At 39.9% G+C, this 10,575-nt stretch overlaps 1 protein-coding gene across 2 annotated transcripts; it reads left to right on the top strand.

Annotated features, from left to right (window-relative positions):
- The first annotated feature begins 856 nt into the window (after nt 1-856).
- On the top strand, nt 857-3,301 carry cunh6orf120 (chromosome unknown C6orf120 homolog). 2 transcript variants are annotated; one of them, XM_051383730.1, is made up of 2 exons: nt 857-951; nt 2,550-3,301. In XM_051383730.1, exon 2 carries the CDS (start codon nt 2,598-2,600, stop codon nt 3,159-3,161), a length of 564 nt encoding a protein of 187 aa, XP_051239690.1. In that variant the 5' UTR covers nt 857-951; nt 2,550-2,597; the 3' UTR covers nt 3,162-3,301. The 2 variants fall into 2 exon arrangements, with proteins under 2 accessions (XP_051239690.1, XP_051239691.1); XM_051383731.1 differs by having other exon boundaries at nt 879-1,142.
- Nucleotides 3,302-10,575: the final 7,274 nt, after the last annotated feature.

The raw sequence follows: 10,575 nt of genomic DNA, 5'->3' as shown, positions 1-10,575 counted from the left end.
CGGACAGCCAGTTCTCGAGTCCCATCCTTACTGAAGCGTCCCGAAGGCCGCAGGCTGTCTCTGTAACAATTACTGTGTGGTAATTCAAAAGAAAGTAAAACGCGCTCATGGTGGCAGCTGCTTTTTAAAATGTTTCTGGGAGGCACGGACAGTAGAGAGACTCTCGAAGTCCCCCTCCACTCAAAAATACAATGTTCTTGTTCCTACAGTGTGATGTTTGTGCAGAGTGTGACACCAGACGGCTCATCGTAATCAGTCATTCGGGGCTTTAACGTCACACTACCACATCTGGACCACATTGTGTACGTTTCAAAAGTCACAAATAAGGCTGCTAATGATCATTTTCATTATCACGACTATCGAAAGTGCTTCCTCTGAGCAGCACTAAGTCTGTAGTGTGTCAGTGCTTTGTTGGATGTACTGGTTTTCTCCCACAAGGAGTAATTGTCACCAAGGATCCAAATAACAGTAAAGATTAAGATCATGAAACATTTTTGTGGCTGAATAATTAGTTTCTTCCCTAATTGTGTAGTTGTTTGATTATAGTTCTGAGAATTGGGTGATTAACTGAATTGTCAAAGAGATTAAGATCCGTTTCCACCTTTTTTTTAAATGTAAACATGTCTCAGTGTAGATAAAAACAGATTATACTAATATAACAAAACATGATCAAACTCTATTTCTACCAATAGATCCTCCTAAAATCTCACACACTGGACTGGAAAAAAAAACCCTGTAAAAACATCTGCATAATAATCACCAGTTTAAAACTATTACCGCATCATGAGGTGTAATTACACCCTGGTGGCTGCAGTGAGCAGGTCCCGCCGGTGGGTGGCGCCAGTGAGCGACTCCCGCTCGGCGAGTGCAAGGGGAAAGAAAAAAAAAAAAAAGAAGCGAAGAAGTGAACTTAGTTGCTGTGAGGAAGATGCTGGTTATAAAATAACATCTGTAAGTAAACCGGGCTGTAAAGTGTTAAAACGGCGTGTTAATACACCACTAATATCTAATTCGCTACGTTAATAGTTAAAGTTTGACTTACTGTCGGCTTCCGTTGTCTGGATTGATCGGATTTAGCTCAGCAGCGACGTTAGCTTCGTGTTAGCCACACGGAAGCTAACCCAGTTTGATAAAGCTAACAGGTAAAGCACCGCCACATATTCTTCATTTATTCAACTACAGCGGTGTTTGTTTGTGTATGTGTGTTTATTTCATTATCATTGCGTCTTCTGGGGGAACATTGAAGCGGGTTAAGGTCCGTTAAACCGGTAAATGTCGGTTGGTTTGAAAGGTTGAGGTTATTTTTATCTCTGGTTTCAGACTCAGCTTTCACTCTGAGGATTAATGTCTGCCCGGTGAACACTTTTAATTACTGTTTGCACTTTATTTATGTTCTCTTTAAGAGCTGTTAGGGAAGGTGTTGGGTTGATGTGCAGTCACACGTGTGTTTGAGCCGCTTTAAAGTCCCAGTTTTCTTTATTTATATGTTTATTTATATGTTTATTTATATGTGTAAGAGCAGCTAGGAAACATTAAATATAAACACAGTGGGTCTATTTCTCAACCTTTAGTTCTTTATGTGCAGAAAATGGTTAAATAAAAGGTCTAATAGAGTGATAGTTAACCTCCAGGGGCAAGAAAACACTTAATTGGTCTAAAAAGAAGAATGAATGAATTTAATTTAAAAAAAAATAAAAAATCAAATGTCACTAAAGTCCGTTTATTAAATGACAGAAGAGGAGTTAAAGTTAAAGCACAACTAATACATCTTATCAGCAGCCACGTGTATGTTATCCAACAGGTGCTGATATGAAAACTGTTTATATAATGCAGAAAGAAATGCCCATCTGTTGTCACTGCAGAGTTTATGGGATGTACAATACGCTGACAGGCAGCAGCTCAACAGGGAGGCCACAACAGAAAACAGGTTACTGGAGCAGAGACTAAATAATGTTTAAGTATCACACTACTGTAGTTTGTCTGGACCACATTGTGTCACAAGTAAGGCTGCCAATGATCATTTATATATATATTATCACTCAGACCGCGTGTGAGAGAGAGTGAGAGAGACTGTGTGTCACATTTCAGTGCTTTGTTGGATGGACCAGTTTTCAGCCTGTTTGTTGGGTGTGAAACCCCCCAAACAGGCTCCCACAAGTCACCAAAAGATCCAAATAACAGTAAAGATTAAGATCATCAAACGTTTTTGTGGCTGAGTAATTCATTTCTTACAAAAATGTGTAACCACAAAAATATCTCGACCCAATATTTGAGAATAATCAAGAGATTACTGGTTGACTGACGAGTAATTTAACGAGCAAAATGCTAAAAATCCTCCTTTTTTAAATGTGAAAATGTTTATATTGTAAATTAATAGAATATCTCTTTGACTCTAAGATATTGTGATCTGTTGTCAGATGTTTTATATGCTACAAAGTCCAATCAGTTAATTTAAACCATTAAAATAACCATTAGTTTAATGTTTTAAAGTACCACAGTGTCTTTATCTTTGTCTGGATGCTTCATCGTGCCTCTCGTCCTGGTGTCAGGCTGTCTGGTGTCGTCCAGGCGGTGACTGACTGACAGATGCCTTCATCATGATGCTGAGCTGCAGCGCTCTGGTCGTCGCCCTCCTGCTGTCCCAGGTCCGAGGCTTCCTGGGCCCCTCGGAGGACGACGACAACAACGTCCCCGAAGAGTGGGTGCTGCTTCACGTGGTCCAGGGCCACATCGGGGCCGGGAACTACAGCTACCTGCGCCTCAACCACGATGGCCGAATCATCCTGCACATGCAAAGCCTCAAGGGAGACGCAGACCTCTACGTGTCGGATAAAACTCTGCGGCCGAGCTTCGACACGTACAAGCTGCAGTCGGTCACCTGCGGCCAGGATGTGGTGGTGGTGCCGGGGGACTTCGCGAGGCCCGTGGGCATCGGGATCTACGGGCACCCGTCTTACAAGGAGAGCGAGTTTGAAATGCGGGTGTTTTACGATCAGACGGCTCCCCAGGACCCGTTCGAAAAGGGCTCATACACTTCAGAAGACGGATATAAGCAGAAGAGATTCCCTCAGGCAGCGGAGGAGGACTTTCAGGAAGAGGAGTCGATCTTTTGGACAATTCTGATCGGACTCTTGAAGATTATACTTGAGATTTTGTTTTGAAAATGGCTGCTGTGACTGTGGCTCAGTCAGATATATTAACGCACCAAATCCCAGTGAGAATTCTGGCATTTTAACAATTTCTTTTCCTTGTCATCAAACATACATACTTGATTTAAAAAAAACAAAAAAAAAAAAACAAATCAGACTCAGAAGTCGTTGATAAATGCTGAATTTAATTTAAGCCAGAAAATGTTTCACAAAGTTTGTATGTCTGGTGATAAGCAAATCAACATGAGTCAGATTTAGCAGGTTTGGTGTCCCCTCATAGAAAAGGCAGAATGAAGTGTGTGAAGGTGAAGTACAGACACACGAACTGCAGTTCAACCAAAGGGGCAAGAGGGTAATATAAGTTTTTCTATCTTAATGCAACACTCACATGCTGCGTGTAAGTTGAAAGAGTTAAAGACTGGACTCCTTCCCGAGGTGATGGCAAACAAAATCTTTGGTCAGTGCGAAGAAAATGCTTTCTAAATTTTAACCGAGGCCGATATTCGGCTTTAACAATCGGAGTTAAGGACTCCCTCTCAAGGTTGTTGATACTTTGGGGTAAAAAGCCCCCCGTCGTAGCTTCCTCCCGCTGATCTCTCTTTAACCCACCGACGCGAGCCTAGCGCTACTTCTGGGCAGGTGCTAGTGCCGGTTCAGAGTTGGTTCAACCTTCTAAGAACCGGTTTGCTTTTCCCACGAGCCACCGAAGAGCCACGTCTTTACGCCGTTGTTGTGAGTTATCTTTCATTACCCAGGCGAAGCTTGCTACTAATTTTTATCACGTTACAAACCTCGAACGTAACAAAAGAAAAAAAAAACATGAAATAAGTTGCTCGCTAAACAGCTGATTAAAACCCAGCTGGCTGCCCTGAAGGCGCCTCCAGCCCCTGATCTAAGTGGTTCTGGTTTGTAGACCAGCAGAGTGTTGGTGCTGCTCTGGAACCCGTTTTTCTGGGCCACGAGCCAAACAAACAACGGGTTTGAGATTAGGCACCGACGCTGAACCGGCCCTCAAACTGCCTCAGTTGAACAGATTAACTTTGAAACACGTGTGCGGACAGCAGGTACGATCACAACAAGCATGTGAATAATGTGTCAAGATGCACATGAACGTATCCTTTAAGTCAAATCCTACATACTTACACTCTAAATCTAGCATCGAACAGAGGTAACCGTCGTGGCTGACTCTCACCTCGGCCTGTGAATGAATGAATGAAGCCGCTTGTCTTAACTCTGCATATCAACACCACACAGGTCGTGTGTGTGTGTGTGTGTGTGTGTGTGTGTGTGGGTTCAAATATCACCAAAACTTAGCAATACAGTCATTGTCAGCCATTCTGAGACATAAAAGAAGGCCTGAACTCGTACTTTATGCTGCACAAGCAGATCATTTAGGGAAAACGTTGAAGGTAAAGACGCTGCTAAACATGCTGTCATCGTTATTCTGTCTTCATTTGCTGTTTACGGCATAACTTCAACTCCAAATGGGGACATCTGGTTTAACGAACACACTGCTGCAGACCTGTTAACATTAGTAGCAACATCTCACTTTTTGTTTGTTTTCTTTTGCCTGTTGGACAAGCTCCTGATTTAAAAACATCACCTCCTGCGTTGGAGTTCAGTTCTGAGTAAACTTGCGAACCACTGAGCAGAAATGTTCAACAGTGCCTTCAGATATCAGTCGTCTGCAGGGTGAACAAGCCGAGCAGTTTTCCTGTTTTTCCAGCAGACGATTCAGTCAGGTTAATAAATAAAGCAGTTGTTGTTTTGCAGACTGTTTAAAAAAAAAATCTTTTGTCTCGTGGATCTTTTTTGTTTTTGTTTTGTTTCAGGTTTGATGAAGCGCAACCTGCAGCTTCGATGATGGATCCGTTTACCAGAAGGTTGATAGTTTGAGTCCGAGCAGAAGACGTGAAAATGCTCTTCTATCCATCGATACCGTAGATTGATGAGTGTGCAACCTATTAACGGTCTGAGCAGGAACGAGCCCTAAAACCTAGAGTTAGCACCCGACCACCTACAGTTCCTTCTCCTCGAAGTCAAATCGTTTTTTTAAGAGCCTGAAATAAGGTCTGTGGTTAACACACAGAGAGTCTTTCACATTTTGTTCGAAATGAGACTACAGAGGTTGTCGATGATGATGGAACAGTTTATAATCTTGCAAACTTGTAGAATTTAATTAATAGCTGGAAGTTTAGTGGCGGTGGATTGGGACCAAAGAAAGGTCTCAGCACAGCCATATTTCTTTTGTAGTCATTTTTAGGTAATTATTTAACAACTTCATTGAATATCCCTCTGAAAATACCGAGGTCCAGACCTTGGAGACCTCAGTGCTCACCTGAGGTTTGGGTACTCGTGTGGACAATAATCAGAAGTACCGGTGAGTACGGGCTCATTTCAACCCTAACCCAGTCAAATGTTCATTTGTGAAGATCATCCTGCTGAACTAAACGTGTGAGTATCATAAACAGTTGTTCGCCTTGGGCTAATTTTTAGCCGGTGAAACAATAATGAGATTAAAATAATCCCTATTGACCCTCTGCAACCTCCTCAAGGAGATAAAATAATCACGATCTGATGCTTTTACGTCCCGTTGCAGCTTTTCACACAACTATTGTTCTTACAGTTCTTAAGATATTCCTTTATTTGTCCCACAATGGGGAAATTCCAGTGTTGCAGCAGCAAAGTGGACAGAGAATAAACAGTAAGAGTAGGAAAATAAATAATAATAAAGCTGAAACCAGTGAATGTTGAGTATTTTTACCTAATAAAATCAACTGACGTCTCAACATGTCGATCACGTGTCTGACGTGTTTTCCTCCCCCCAAAAAAAACTAGAATTTCCACATTAAAATGCTTTAAAAGGCTCCTGAATCTATGAACATCTCAATGTTGTTTATTTCTAAATGGATTGAAGATGTTTAAGTTTCAAACTGTGGACGAGATCAGGCGGCAGCAGCAGGAGGTCGAGACCAAAGACCTGCAGTCGGTGTTTACTTCTGTTAGTTTATCTGTCGGCTGCATATAAATCAACTTTATTATTATTATTATCAACCATGTTAAATCTGTTTGTCAACAGGTTAAAACTTCATTAAAATCTCGGTTGTTCCTCGTCTCTCTAAACAATTATATATTTATATATATTTACTATTATTCAGGTGTAATATTGATCTGTTTTATAATCCAAATTATATTTTATAATATATATGATTATTATATTATTGGCCCATGTGGAAGGTAGAGAGCAGAGACAGTATTTAAGCTTTAACTTCATATAAATCTGGTTTTTAATCAGTGTTAGGAAGTAACTCATTACTTTACTCAGTAACTAGTAGTGTAACTAATTATTAATACAGTACCCCCTTAATAAAAAATTATTACATTAGTTTTATTTATTGGATTAATTCCTGTTACTGTGGAGAAAACTAGATTTTAATCACTTTAAACCAGAGTTACCAGTTTTATAGGTAATAGGAAAGTAATATAACTAGTAGAGTAACTAATTACTGTTGGCAGAGAGTAATAAGTAAAGTAATATTAGAGTAAACAGCCCAACACTGTTAATCCAGCTCTAGAGAGGTATTGCACAAAACCAGGATATGGGATGAAGCCAGGATATGTTGGTTATCCTGGTTGAATTTAGCCTCAAGTCGGTTGCATGAAAGCTGTGGTTGATTGCACAAAAGCAGAATAAAGAAATCCAGGATAACTGAGCAAGCGCGGCTTGACCTAGCCTGCTCGGCGCATCCTGGCTTAATCGGTTGCACGTTTGCCGAGCCAGGATTAAGAGGTGCGTCTATGTTAAACCAGGTGTAGATAGTCGGGATAAGTGCGGGTTCACGGCATACTGAAATACACCGATGGGAACATGGATAAGAGTCGCTGAACAACAGCTGCTGATGGAGTTCTATGAAGAGGTGGAAGATATAAGAAAAAAAGGCAATACCAATGCCATAATTAAAGAAAGAACCTAGTAGTATCTTTTTCATCAAAGTGATAGCCTTCTGAATTAGCTGGTTTTACAAAATGGCATCAGTTGAAATATTACAATACTTTCTTAAACTGGAAAACCTTTTTGCTTTTTCTGTCAGGATTTAGCCTGAGGCCTGTTGTAGTCGGCCTGCCACCATTAAAAAGGGAGTGAACTTCTTTGTCAGGAGAACGGTATTGGGCACGGGTACTATCGGGAGGATCTTGGCCCGTACAAGCACTTACCAATGAGTTAATATGTCCTCATTACTCAGTATTGCTGCCACAAGGTTCCTGACTGACTCTTCTCACTTCTACAAGATGACAGCAGTGCCTTGATGACCAGTCAAGATTCATTCCATATATTCAAGTTTCTTTTTATATTCAAGATTATTTCCTAAACGGTATGCCATAATATATATACTTATTGCCCGGCCAGTTACTATGGTGTTTATTTCTGCGTTAGCCTGCTCCAGACCAGACTAACAGCCAGGCTAACATTAATCCAGGTGATTCCCTGTATTTGTCAATCCTGTGAGGAATTAATGTGTTTTAAGCATGTCAGGTTTTCTAGTATGTTGCATCATTTTAATTATCCTGCATTAAAATATTACATATATATTATTTTTATTTTTTAAATCTGTTGGCTGTTTGTAATTGCACAGTCTTTTATATTGATTCAGTGGAGTATTATTACTCAGGACAAGTGTTATATTGCCATGCTAATGAGACTGCTCGTCAAACTGCATAAATATGTGTTTATTGCAGTATTGAGATTACAAACACAGCTGATGAGTTGCAGCTGTTTTCATGAAATCTGTGACAAGGGCAATATAGTATATATATTATGGCATACCGTTTGGAATTAATCTTTGAATATATAAAATGAATCTTTGAATATATAAAATGAATCTTTGAATATAAAAATGAATCTTTGAATATATAGAATGAAACTTGACTGGTCATAGGCACTGCTGTCATCTTGTAGAGTGGATGGTCGTCGGAACCTTGTGGCGCATACTGGTTGAGGACATTATTACTCATTGGCGTGCTTGTTGGGCCAAATCCTCCCGTGTCCCGTGCCCAACCGTTCTCCTGCAGTTCCTCCTTTTAATGGTGGCGGCCGCAGGCCTGGCTAACCTGACGAGGCCGTTTAGTTTGTATATTTTGATTTCTCGTTTCTCATTTTATGTATATGATCATTCCTATTCAAGTTAAGCTGCCTATATATATATATATATATATATATATATTATTCACACCTGTTCCCTCTTCATAATGGCTTGCCCTTTTTTGGAGGATGTACTGAATGAGGAAGCCCTAATCCTCAGACGAGCGTTTAGTCATGAAAGAGTCTTCTGGGACAGGTCAGACCCATTGGCCGTTGGAGATGACAATCTCATTGAGAGATACAGATTCTCAGGTGATGGACTAAGATATTTATGTAGGCTGCTGGGTCCAAAAATACAGCACCAGACGGCAGGAAGCCATGTTCTCACTGTACCACAGATGGTCTGTGTTACATTGAGATGTTTATGTCTTCCTTTATTCTGTTGGGGATGCAGAGAACCTCAATAAAGGAACCATTTGCAGCACATATCCTGGCTTGGTGGGCCCCCCTGTGCCAGTTCTATGGGCTTTTTTTTAACTGCTACAATCATACAGACATTCAACATGTCAGCAGACACCTAATCTATTCACCTCATTTGTTCACTGTTATCTACTTTATAGTCACTTTCCAGCCTGCAAAATGTTCTTGTATTTAAACTTTAACTTGCTGCCAGGTCCTTTTATGGCCAGACAAGTTTGTTCTTTATGAAGGATAGAAAGATAAAATAGATAAAAATAGATAAAATGACACACATCTGTGGATAATTGTTTGCACTTAATCATACTCTACATTTTCTGAGTAACATGAACCTCTACTTGCCACATTTAAAGCAAAGTGTACAACAGTTGATTAGTGGACTTAAAGTAACTCCTTTAGTCCTTTAATTGGAGCCTAATGATGACAGTTCCAGTGGAGCACTGTTTATTAATTGTACAGTTTTGGACTACTGAAGCATTAAGCCGGTCCGCTATTGTCTGCCAGGCTTTCTCTCTTTCTTTAATTATGGCATTGGTATTGCCTTTTTTTTTATATCTTCCACCTCTTCATAGAACTCCATCAGCAGCTGTTGTTCAGCGACTCTTATCCATGTTCCCATCGGTCTATTTCAGTATGCTGTGAACACGCACTTATCCCGACTATCTACACCTGGTTTAACATAGACGCACCTTTTAATCCTGGCTCGGCAAACGTGCAACCGATTAAACCAGGATGTACCGAGCAGGCTAAGTCAAACCGCGCTTGCTCAGTTATCCTGGATTTCTTTATTCTGCTTTTGTGCAATCAACCACAGGAGTGTCTCTCTCCAAAAACAAATAAAGATTTATAAAGTCTACTTTATTTGAGACACTTTATCTTCATTAAAGACAAATTTAGGTCTTAAATTTAAACACTTTTATATAATAATTAATATTCTTTAAACACTTTTATATAATAATTAATATTCTTTAAACACTTTTATATAATAATTAATATTCTTTAAACACTTTTATATATTAATTAATATTCTTTAAACACTTTTATATAATAATTAATATTCTTTAAACACTTTTATATATTAATTAATATTCTTTAAACACTTTTATATAATAATTAATATTCTTTAAACACTTTTATATAATAATTAATATTCTTTAAACACTTTTATATGATAATTAATATTCTTTAAACACTTTTATATAATAATTAATATTCTTTAAACACTTTTATATAATAATTAATATTCTTTAAACACTTTTATATAATAATTAATATTCTGCAGGATTTAAACACAACTGGAGGGAAACAGAATAATTATAAATAAAGTCATCTGCAAAAGATTAAAGTTTTATTTACAGTCAACAAACAAATACAAGTGTTTGTTTACGTATTTATAAACAGTCTTCCTCCTCCTCCTCTTCCTCCTGAGCTCAGTGTGTGTGACCCCCAGTCTTCCTCCTCCTCTCCTCCTCCTCCTCCTCATGAGCTCAGTGTGTGTGACCCCCAGTCTTCCTCCTCCTCCTCCTCTTCCTCCTCTTCCTCATGGGTCAGTGTGTGCCCCCAGTCTTCCTCCTCCTCTTCCTCCTCTTCCTCATGAGCTCAGTGTGTGTGACCCCCAGTCTTCCTCCTCCTCCTCCTCCTCTTCCTCATGAGCTCAGTGTGTGTGACCCCCAGTCTTCCTCCTCCTCCTCCTCCTCTTCCTCATGAGCTCAGTGTGTGTGACCCCCAGTCTTCCTCCTCCCCCCTCTCTTCCTCATGAGGTCAGTGTGTGTGACCCCCAGTCTTCCTCCTCCTCCTCCTCCTCCTCCTCTTCCTCATGAGCTCAGTGTGTGTGACCCCCAGTCTTCCTCCTCCTCTTCCTCCTCTTCC

This window comes from Dicentrarchus labrax, unplaced genomic scaffold (assembly GCF_905237075.1).
Source record: "Dicentrarchus labrax unplaced genomic scaffold, dlabrax2021, whole genome shotgun sequence".
In the NCBI taxonomy this organism is placed as follows: Eukaryota; Metazoa; Chordata; class Actinopteri; family Moronidae; genus Dicentrarchus; species Dicentrarchus labrax.
Note: the sequence above shows the minus strand (reverse complement) of the source record. Positions and strands in the feature narration are given on the sequence as shown.

Bases quoted from the DNA above. Each gene is read 5' to 3' on its own strand.
- cunh6orf120 (XM_051383730.1), top strand. From the start codon at position 2,598: ATGATGCTGAGCTGCAGCGCTCTGGTCGTCGCCCTCCTGCTGTCCCAG.